Source organism: Aythya ferina (assembly GCF_964211825.1).
Source record: "Aythya ferina genome assembly, chromosome: 16".
NCBI lineage: Eukaryota > Metazoa > Chordata > Aves > Anseriformes > Anatidae > Aythya > Aythya ferina.
In genome coordinates, this window is record NC_140315.1 from 15,463,067 (window position 1) to 15,475,217 (window position 12,151).

The 12,151-nt window shown below is 41.8% G+C and overlaps 1 protein-coding gene across 2 annotated transcripts in view; it reads right to left on the bottom strand.

Annotated features, from left to right (window-relative positions):
- PREX1 (phosphatidylinositol-3,4,5-trisphosphate dependent Rac exchange factor 1) overlaps positions 1-12,151 on the bottom strand; it is a 183,338-nt gene that overhangs the window by 113,881 nt on the left and 57,306 nt on the right. For both annotated transcript variants that reach the window (XM_084537672.1, XM_084537671.1), the window contains exon 2: positions 826-897. In XM_084537672.1, the coding sequence (XP_084393798.1) occupies positions 826-897 (72 nt within the window). The remainder of the gene's footprint in view (positions 1-825; positions 898-12,151) is intronic.

The window sequence follows — 12,151 nt, forward strand, 5'->3', positions numbered from 1 at the left end:
TGCTTCTACTCTGATGTAGAAGCTACAGGATCAAATGCAAGTCCAGTAAGCAAGACTCTGAAGGCAGACGCTGCATGCTTTCCCACTGATGCTGAGGTTTCATTTGTGTATATGTACAAAGAAGGTTTTGGTTTCACAAGCGTGTGTGTAACAAAGAGGTTGTTTAAGCCAGATTGCTAAAAGAAAGTGTTGCTTATTTTTATGAATATAAACGATAAGGCCTCCTGTGACAGTACACAGTAGAGAAGCTAGTACCTCTCAGCTCTGCATCCTATATGCCTTTCCAGTGCAGAATTCATTCACCAATGTCCTCATGCTAGGGTCTCCCATTCCTCAGTCCTCCCACAGGAGCCCAAATTCCTTCCTATTGCAATCCAAAGGAATATTCCTGCCTCCTTAAAACACATTTAATTTATAGATTTGGAAGAGACAACAGATGTAAACTGGCTCACTGATTACTGTCAAGCAAAATAGATAGACACAGCCACTTCATTCCGTGCCTTTTCCCTTAAGAGGGCTAAAAAGGTCTCTCTGTCCTCTATACACCATATCACAAATCTTGGCAGAAGTTAGTGTTTCTGACAACACTACACTGTTATCAAATTCTACTGAAATTAGCTGGTGGGATAAAAAAAATGTTGGAAGATGACAGCTAAACAAATGGGCAAACAGACTGAGAAACTGTCAGCGTGAGCCTCTTTTCTTTTGGGAACCAGTTTAATAATAAGCATCAATAAGATATGAGGATGTTTGATATACATATCCCAGAATCTAGGCTTTCACTATGTATGAAATCCCTATCAATGAGGAATATGGAAAAAATACCTTAACATTCTCCTCTGTTATGTACTTCTCGGCTTTGTCCACAGCATTCTGGCGGATCCGGTGAAGAAATGCCTGCAGAGAAGAAAAAATGATGTTCAAACGTCTTGATATAGTTTGTTTTCACTCCTTTATATTACCCTCGTTTCCCATCAACAGTGTGGCTGATTACCTTTAAGATTGAATGAATGTAACCACCTACCAAATCACCACCACAGTTCTTAGACTCAGACTTGCATTCAGGATAACACAAAAGACATTTCCTACAACATTGCTGGGTTTTGCCTGGTGATAAATGTCTTAGCTCTGATGAGATTTTTAGACTTAGCTATCTGTTACTGCCAACAGACCACAGCAAGACTGGTTATTTTTTCTTTGAGGGTTTCCCCTCTCTCTAAAATGAAGCTGTTTTGACTCTAGGAGGCATAGTGCCTGATGTACATCAAGATGCACGTCAGTGAAAAGGACCGGGGGGAAGAAAAAAGAAAAAACTAACAGAAGTACATTCACGGTGCTGGAGCTGAGGTATGTCAGAGCTATAGACTAGGATTATGGACACTTTCAACAGACTCGATACTTGGAGAAGGGAAATGAAAATCTCCAGACAATTCCTGGGACACATTATCCTGTTTGCTGTTTCATTTGGTTATAAACAGGCAAAATAATGCTAGAACTTTTCACTTAGGCCAGGTTACCCCTTTCCTCAGCTCTGCAAAAGTTTGATTTCAAGTGGCAATCAAAAACAAGCCCCAGGCCAGATATAAATGGACAGCGATTCCAATAAGAGCCTTTACAGCTTAATTCTGGCCGCTAGAAGTGAGGAGCTACTTGTATTTGCACCAAATAAACCCACAGCACATTTGATCCAGCGGGAAGGACTTAGCGAAGCATGCTTTGGAGTATTTCTACTTCAAATCTCTGCTTTTTCAGCAACCGTTGGCTAAAAGGCTCTTCTGAACGAGAGCAGGATCAGCACAGAGATGCAACTACCTGCAGGTGAGACTGAAAGGAAAGCAGCGCAGGCAGAACCAGCTCTGATAAACTACAACACCCATGCACGAGAGAGGAGAGGGCTTTTCTCCCTGTCTGTGGCTTCTAACTTGCCTCCCACACAAAGGGTGAGCCCTGGGGAGTACTGTGAAAAAGAAGGAAAGAACTTGTCCTACCCACCTGAGACAGAGGAGAAACGGGTCAATTCTTTGTATTTATGGTACAAAGCAGCTTTGCTACAGCTTGATAATAAAAGACTTTTAAAAGTTGTCCACTCCTCAGCAATGTTCGTGCCAGCTGATGCACACTCAGCTTTTTCTTTTTTCCTTCTCCCCTTTTGCCTGTTAGGATTGTCAGCAGCTTACAACATGATAAGAAGCAAAGCCACTGAAACACACTCAGAGCTTACAGAATGCCTCTGCCTCTGTTAGTTTGGTTGGAAGACAGCAAGCGTGTCCCTGCGTCTCACTTTCAGCCCCCAAAATGGCACATCCTTGTTTCTGGGAAGCCGTGGCTCTATAACATATCACTCATTCAGACTTTACAGGACAGGCACCAATAAAATAAAAATAAAAATAAAAATAAAATAAAATAAAATAAAATAAAATAAAATAAAATAAAATAAAATAAAATAAAATAAAATAAAATAAAATAAAATAAAATAAAATAAAATAAAATAAAATAAAATAAAATAAAATAAAAAGAATTAATGAAGCAAACAGCCCCTACATTTGTTTGGGGCCCTGGGGTTCTCAATCTACTTTTTTGTGACCAAATTTCCAGGCCTACAAGCACATTCCTCCCCTTGTATTACTAAACAGGAAGGGGATCCTGGCTGGATTCCAGCTAGATATAGAGAATTTGGAGCAGGTTGGGTGGACTGAGAAGTCTGAAAACCAGATTCCTGCAGTAAAGGAACAGGACTTGCACCAGTGGCAGTAAGGCCATTTGATAAAAGCCAGCCCAGCCACCTCGCCACTAACCTGGCCAGGAACTGCTGCTATGTGAATGCACTGCCCAGCGTCTTGGAAAACTCAGGAAGTGTCTGAAATGAAGTGTTCAGCAGGATGATTAATGGCAGGAGGGTTGACAGGTATAGCTGTTGCCCTCCCACTTCACTGCTGGGTGTGATATCTGAGCTTTAAGAGTCAGGTATCTGATTGATGTGAGGTAGCACGTCATACTGAAGTCACTTATTCACAAAAGATAAGCCAATCGGGGACTCTTCCTTGCTTTAATCACATCTGTTTGGAGACAACAAATCCAATTGGAACGATTAATTAATCTAGACAATTAGCAGCTCCACTGGTGACTAATATTTACCTGCATATTAGTCTCAGTAACTTGGGTCTAATAATAGAAAGATGGTAAACAGAAGTGCAAATCACATTAGCTGTTACAGGCCAGTCAATAAAAAAGCAGAGTCTGTGTTAATCTAAAAAACAGCTTTGCTGTGATGCTTGTCTGAAAAGATCATTTAACTGGAACATGAGAAATGGAGAAAGAGAGAGAAAGAAAAAAAATGAGAAAAGCTCAGAAGAGAAAATAGAAAGTATGAAATACTTAACAGGGAAAGAGGCAGCCAACTTACTAGTTAGTTTATCAGATCTTCTACAAGCCTCTGATTTGTCTTGACGTGCACAAGCAGCAATCTCTCCAGTAACATTAAAAACAAGAGAGCTACACGAGATTTTCGTCCTAGAAATTTAGTAGTACACTTTCCAAAACGCAGCCACAAAAATCTAAGCTTACTGGACGCAGCACTATTTGTTCCCCAGCTCTCAATACCTTTTCATCTGCAAACAGAATCTTTTGCAGCACAGTCGCTCAAATTAAAAGCATGATAAATGCAGCCTACTAACCAGCAGTTCGTGGAGCTAATGTTGTGTGCCCTGTTCACATGACAACACCACTTCCCTTCCAAACTGCTTCAAGCTTGGAAAAAGCAGCCCTTTTCCCAGAGATTTGTTCAGACATTTAGGTCAGTGTTTTCCAAACATCAAGCTATTTTGGTGCTACTGGTTTTATACTGGGCTCCAGACTCTTCTGCATCAAAACCATCCCTCCCTTCACCTGGTGACAGCCCCTAAGGCCTGCTACACAAGCGGTGCACAGCTCTTTTTGGGAAACACAGCTACAGGGAGTGGTATGAACTTTTATGAGAACAAGTGATTTATCTGGAAAATCAGACAGGTATTTATGGCAGGGCTTGACAAACGGGGGAAGGAGGAACTTTAGCAACTTGCCATGCCTATATTTCATTTATGTTCCAAAACATACTGTTTAAAGAGTAAATACTCAAAGGGATAGGAGCTTTTCTGGCCATTTATAATGTTGCAGAGTCAAATGCTGCCTGCTCCTTCCTAGGATGCCACAGGATGACCATGAGCATCTTTTCTCCACAACCAAAATCAAAACCCTCTACCACAACATGCTATCATTTTCCTACATTTACAAATTAGCATGACTTCAGGGGAAGTATAGCAGCTTATGATACAAACTTCACTAAAACAATGACATATCGGGTGGGTAATATGCTGTTGAAGAGCTAGAGAGATGACCAGGTAACAGAAGTTGGCTGCTCTCTTCTACCTGCATGTACACTGGTCGTGACTGATACAAGGTTAAAAATTACACACACAAAAAAAAATAGGATGGCAGAAAAAAATGACTTTTTTTTTTTTTTAAATCCCCGCAGTTGTTGATTTTGCTCTCTTGCCATTTGTAGTGTTTTGCTGTGCTCATGCTGGGCAGACCCAGGTCTCTGAGCTACCCAAGCTGCACAGGAGGCTACTGCTTCCACATCAGAAGGGACCGGCGCAGCCCATGGCTCCTGAACAAAAACACGCACAGAAAAAATGGGAAGGCAGGCCGGCAGATTTTCATTCTCCTGACAAAGCTCTGCAAAGGTCTCATCTTCTATGTGTGTGTGCTAATCATTAGGAAAACAGCCCACAGAGGATTTGTTTTTGTTTAAAATTCTGCTGCTGCATCAACATAACATTTATTTGTGCACTGTGACTTGTTGCCCTAGAGATCTGCTGCTTCCAAACTCAGCAGGCCATGTCTGATGGCCCCTCATGTCATGCATAAACACAGCTCAGAGTTTGTCTTACAGCACAATGCCTTGCAGAATTCAAGGAAACCTATAACAAATTAGAAGAAGCAGAGTGAAAAGCTTCCTTTCTGCACTATGGTGTACCGGGTGAGTTCATAACGACTGAAAAATAGCCTTCTTCTTCCAACAAAGAGTAGGACGCTACAAATCAATTTAGGTACACAACTTCATTTCACCAAATAAGCATTTCTAATGGCCCCTTCTTCTTAAAGAGGTTTCATTCTCCAGTTCCTTATCCTTAAAATCCACGTCTGCAATGAAACTTTGTTCCTTGGGATGTCTTTGCTCCACCTCTGAACCAAAAAAACATAAAGCACAATTCTAGGAAAGAGTCTGCTAACTGGGAGTTGTTCTGGCATGGTAGCCTCAATCAGCTAGGATTTGTCTCAAATGCTTTTCACGTGGTCCTTGTTAAACTTTGACTTGCAGTCTTAACTTCATTATAGTAAATGAGTGTTTAGCACCTTCCATCTAGTGTAAGTAACCCACGGCAAATCCCGGGAACGAGGCAGTGAGAGTTTGCTGGGGCCTCTTTTCAAGGGGGCACTTCCTCAAACATTCGGACAGGCCGGGAGATTTCTGATTGAACAGGCACACTGTGCATAACCCAGAGGGAAATGGAAGGAGAACAGAAACAGTGATGAGGCAATGGTGAGCATATCCAAAAGGATTTCAGCCAGAGCCGAAAGCACAATCCTGTGAAACCTGTGTTCTGAACAGGGGACTGCAATTTCATCTTGTCCTTGAGTGACAGACAAGTTTGTTAGACCCATTAGTGATCAGCACTGAAAACAACACAGGGATCCATATGTACCTAGTATCTTCGGTGTTAAAACAAATACATACCTTTACACTTGTGCAAACAGTTGTTGAAAGCTCCTTGCAAGTGCAGACATTTTGATTCCAAGAAAATGTGCCCCCAGTGAAAAAACAAAGAGGTGAGGTGAACAATTAATTTCACCATCCGACTATTCCTAACCATGCAACCCCAACATAGGGGATATATATACATTGATCTGTCTCTGACAACACACAGTAAAATCTGTCAGAGATTTGAACAAGAACTTGCAAGTGTAATTTCACTTTCTTTTTTTAATCACTTGAGTAAATATTGGGACTGAATGTAGCTGTCAGATATGCTTTTGACTCCACTGCAGTACTGATCATGTCCCAAAAAACTCCTTTGTCTTTAGCAAAGCAGCTTGGCAGTCCTGTGGAAACGTGGCTCTACTAAAATAGTCCAGTGATTTAAAATGAGTGTTAAAATGAGTGTTTGCTGCAGCTTGTGTTTTAAGAGCAGGTGCATCCTTGCTCATGGTACTCAACTGTTAGCTTTGAACCTTGCCATCCTGGGCCATGTTTTTCTTTCTATCAGATGTGCAGCTTCCAACCTAAGGCTCTACACAAATGACAGGAAACACAACTATCCTGCATCCTACATGTGAACTGGAGTTCTCACCTGCACTAAAGTCCAAGTGACAATGCAATAGATAATCTCAAAATAACGTAACAATGAATGCACGGGGCTACTTATACAAAATAAATCCCATTGCATCTTTAGCATTGTTATTATTCAGAACAAGTAAGCCTGCATTTCTATAGAAAACTAAGCCTTTCAGCACTTCCTCTTAAGCATGTTGCAACTACCTGAATGCAGATCTTTCACTGCATGCTAGCACAGCTCCGGGTTATTAACCAAATGGGAACCAAGTCCTTTCAGCTGGGGGTGGACCTTCTTCAGCTCTGCTGTTCCTGGAGCATCCTGCAGTCCTGCACAATACTAACCAAAATCTGACTTCCATCCTAGAGACAGTTGGATTTTAATGACCGATGAAGTAATTTTTGTATAAATTCAGACAATTAATTTTCAAAGACCTCTTATATTCCTGGACAAAAGCCAGAACACATATGGAGAACTCAGGGTCTGATTCAGGTTTTTCAGTAGTGAAGCTTCAGTTAGAATATCTTCAGTCAGGAGGAACTCCTTTGACATCATCAGTATGACACATGCAAAGCAGAAAGAGACTGAAGCGATTCTCCTACTTTTAGAGAACGAATTACTGTAGCTCTTCTGCTGTAAATTGGCAGCCTGGGATTCACTCATTGCTCAATTACTGGCTGCCCTATTGAGATTTCTCTAAGAACACATTTTAAGTTATCGGTATCTGGTAAAGGAAGAAAGAACTTAAGCATCAGATGAGTGCATGATAATGAAATTCTTGCAAAGGATATTTCACTTATGGAGAACATTTTTCTTTAGATCCTTTTGAAACAATGAGGAGCTACTGCTGTGAGAAAGCACTCTGCAAAAAGGAGCTCAGATCTACAGCCAAATTAATTCATCAGCAAACAGCTGAACAGGGACTGGCCTACAAGGCAGAGGTGTTTAGCAAGAGGAAATAGCATCAGAAATATCCTTTATTGCCCTGATTTCAGGCTTCCTGTGTATCAAATTGGCTTTAAAACCTCAAAACTCATTGGTACATATTTATTTTTTGATCTATCCCCTGGTGAGGAACTAAACTATTAAGTAACCAAAAAAGATTTCAAGAAAAAAGAAAGTTATGCTCATTATGGAATACTGAGCGTATTCTCTGCAAACAGTTCAGGCAGCCTGAGCTGTGAGCATGCAGCATTGCCTACTGCTAAGCAGAAGATCAAACAGACTCTAGAGTACAGTTTTTCAAATGGTACTTTTCCAAAGGTTACTGCCCTTGCATAATCTTGGGCTATGTTAGACAAGAAATGAGGTGGACTACCTGTACTCATCACCTATGTTCTGTGAAACTCATCTCACTGCCTTTTGAAAGGAAATTTGAAGATCTCTGTCTTTGTAACTCTTACTCCAGTATTCCTGAGGACACCTTCTTTGGGGAGGACGTGAGCTCCCCTGCCCCAGCTCCATGCCCCACATCCGCACTTCCTTCCTTTAAGGAGACTTCATTCAAGTGTTGCCATTTACAATAACTAGTTCACACACAAACACAGGGATGTTACAGCATGAATCATCTCTCTCTACAAAAGACTGCACGACTACTTGCAGAAGAAGCAGACTCTATCCCAGAAGAAACTGCAAAGACCATCACAAAACAAACACAGCTTAAGTTGCAAAATCCAGATATAACATAGGGAGAGATGTTTTGTCTGAAGCATGTTTTCAACAGATTTTATTTTTAATGGTATAGATACATAAGCAATAAATACGTCTATATATATTACAAAACCTCCACTAACACTGACAACTTAATAATCGTGAATTAAGCACTGATCCTGGCAATCTGAAACCTTATCTTCCCCACTTCTCAGCCTCACATTTGGTGAATCCTGATAAATACCAAATGAAATATTGGGAAGCATTCAGAAACTGAGCTGTTTAAAATCATAGAAGTATATGTATGAATAAAATGCTTAAATAAACAATCTGGACTACTTCTTTATAGACTACACAAGAGAAGTGTCCCGCTTATATAAACTACATGCTTGACATTTCCAAAACCCGAACTGATTTGTCCTTAACCCATCTTACATTTGAAGGCCCATGCAGTTACGTCCATGACTGGCTGATTTATCTTGCATCTGTCTTGCCATCAAGTGATTTACTGTCTATAGCATCAAAGTTGATGAAAAACAGTTGCAAAATGCTGGCACTGCATAGCACTGGGAGTTTCAGTGGTACTCAAGGCAGTCAGACGTTCCTATCACTTGTTATTTACTTGGACTCTCTTGACAAGGGTTCACTACAAGACGGGATCTGTCAACAAGTCACCGTGGCTAGGATTCACCTCATCTGCTTGCACCCCCCTAGAAGCTGAAGTCTACCTAAGCTAGTGATGCAGCTTCTCTCCACAACAGAAAACAACAGGCAGGCAACTTCAGAGGATGGATCAGTGAACTCTGGGAGTGACGTCTAGGAAGAAAGGCTGAACTACACTCCAGAAATGCCTTTTCTTTCCAACAAGAGCGCCCAGGTGACAAGTTGAGATCAGACCACCTTCCTCGCCTGTACCAGCCTCACAGCATCTGCAAATACAAAGTTCCAGGGCATAGAGTGCAAATGAATCACGTCTAAAAGCAAACCAGTGACTGAGTGTCTCAGCACGGATGCACAGGCACATTGTGGGTGCACTGCAAGTGAATACCTGCAAAATTCACGTGCACGGATACTCTCAGCATGGCAGTGTTCTGGGACTCAGCACAAAAGAACTGATCTAACTGCACTTCCCAGAAAAATAAAGTACAAAGAAAGCTCTAAAAATACACTGGGCTGTATCAGTACTGCTGGTGTACTGATGTTTACACCAGAATACTGCAGCAACAAAAAAAAAGGTCGGCCCGAATTCATTCATGCATTGACTGATGAAGGAAGGTGAAACCAAAGGGAAGTGAGAGTGAAATATGTCTCAGTGTTTCTCCCTCCAAAGAGAGATCCCTTTCTTAAGGAGGGCTCGCTCTCATTTGAATTACAAAAAGCTTTTTTGTGAAGTGAAAGCCAGGCTGGTGCTGCAAAGGAGCCCATTGTCTGCCTTCTACCATTGCGCTGACTTCTCCTATGCCCTCCTCCCCTGCCGTCACTAACATTTGCATCCGCAGGCAGGTCTGAAGATCCCAGTTCACTTCAGAGTCCAGTAACAGCTACCTTTTTCACCTTTTAAATCCTTCAGGACTCATTTATTAGCATTGCCTGCACTCTGGCTCTCTCGCCTCTTCTTCATGCTCTCCCTCCTCCCCAACGTGACCACAAATCACTTCAATTACTGTAGATTAAAATAAAAATTGTCTCCTTTGCATACCCAGAGCCTAAGGAAGCCCTTCTGTGAAAATCTAACCTTGGATGACTCCAACACATTTTCAATGTCATCACAAATTATCTGTTTAGATTTTCAAAGGAGCTTAAAAAAAGATATGTGCCTAAGTCCTGTAAGCCTTTGAAATATCTTCCATTTTCTCAGCCTCTTCATGACTTCTCTTTTTCTACTATCACAATTTTCATCATTTGACTGCACCATGGAACTCTTCAAAAAACTTTTAGCATGTTTGAATGGAGTGTTTTATTTCATTTCTCTTTTACGTAGAGGAACAAATCCTGACAAGTCTGTGTCTGCTTAGCCTTTACCTAACAGAAGTTTGTTTCGGGAGCACGTAAACACTGTAAAAAGGCTTCAGAGTCTGACCCATAAAACTTGTATTCATAATGCCCATGGCTGAGAAAAGCCTGTAGACTGCAATCATTTTCTGACTACTGATAACTCCAACTGCAAAGATATGATCAGCACAGGGAACGTTTCATCAGGTCTCGTGCTCTGCACAGCTATTCCTTTTTCAAGAAGAAGGTAAAAGCATCAGAGTGACTGGAAATATCAAGTGGCTCCCAACAGAGATAGCTAAGTTCAGGCATTGAATGTAATTGTAGCAAAGACTGGATTGTCTTCAATATTTCAAACTTCTGATCTAAGATAAATAATTTAGATACCAGAAAGAGCGTCCTTTCCCTTTTCTGCTGTCTCTTTTCAGTCACAGTGTCAGAACATGTTAAACACTTAATAGACAAAGCTGGAAGTTTTAAAATGAGACCTGGTGTCATTGAAGTCCATGGAATTTATTACATTAGTTGCAATATAGGCTACAGCTTCCCCTGTGCTATCCCCTCAGAAGGTAAGGGTCATAGAGAGCAGATAAAAGCTTACAAAAAACAATGAATCTTTTCTTGCATACTCGTTTTCTGAGTAAGTGTAATGAGTTGGTCGTTGTTAATCTTGTGGCTCTGAAATTTTACTTCAAGTGGATGGTCAAGTAAGCAGAACTGCCAAAACCTGCAGGGGTGTGAATCCAGGCAACCTTGCTGACCCGCACATCATTAGAGCCAGCTAACAGCTCAGCCCTCAGTCTTCCAGCCAGGTCCATGGGGTGATACTGAATGATATCAATTTTCAAGCTTAAACTGAATCTCTAAGCTAAGAACCAGACCAGTTCAGCTTACTGCCACCAGGTTCACTGACAACTGTTCCAAATCACACTGCGAATCTACATGGGGCCCAGGTATCACGATCTCGGGTGACCCACAAAATTGATCTACATTGCAAACGTAACAAGATCCCAGGATCCCGTTTCACTATGAACATTGTGTCCACATCTGGCTGACGTGTACTTAAATAGACTCATACGTCAGTTCAGCATCAGGCTTTGGACCTAAATCTTGAGATTGCTTCCATGGGTATCTTCTCAAGCAGTTTTCTTTCTGATCTTGATTAATGTGTATGCAAGTGGCTGGCAAGCAAGACTGGTGATCCTTGGTTTGAACCAGGTTGTGTACCAAACCAAACTCCAAAATGCACATATGATGTATTCATATTTGAGCATCTCCTTTACGTATGCAAACATTCTGGTGTTCTCAGGGGTGCATTTCCACCACAGCAGAGTTAGGGCACCATTTCTCTAACTTGATTCCTAACTTTAAGAAGACCCAAGACAAACTGAGTGAGCAGTACCTTGTTAACTGATCAAATTAAGAGCTGCAAAATTATCAGGTAAAATTTCAAAATTAGAGACGTTTCACCTTACCAAAGTCCTCAGAAGTACTTGCCTGGATCTGCTTATGCACTTACAGGTTTCCTATTACTCAGTCATTACAGCTGAAGTAAAATGGGAGGCACTGAGTCCTGTAGGAAATCCCAGTGAAACCATCCTGATTTCAGGTGTACTGCCCATCAGACTTTGGGAGAGCATTAATGACTGTGTTTGACAGTCTCCACGCAGACATACTAGACACAGGTGCAGCCGTGGGTCAGGGTTTCCAAGTTGTCATTTCTTGTTGAGGAGATATCCCGGTATCTGCCCGTGCAGCAGCTGCAGGCAGCACCGGCAGTCAGCTCCCAGCTGCAGCGGTGTCTGTGCTGGCTCCCTGGCCAGGGCTGTGAATACTTCGGGAACTTGTGCTCCTTCACAACTAGCAACTGGGGCCCTGGTACAGCACAGTGTCAGGATTCCTGGTCCTTAGTGATTGAAATTTCCTGGGAGAAATGGGCTCAAGTGCCTCTGGTGTGAGGGTGAGGACGCAGCTTTCAGTGGGGGAGCAAACTGCACGCAAGCCCCTGGCCTTCTGGGACTTGCACCACTGGAGCTGAAGAGGAGTAGCTGTCTCTCTGTAGCCCATGAAAGGTTTCCAAGATCTCCAAATGTACAGAAAAACGAGATTTTGTGAGATGTAAAGAAATCCCATAAGGG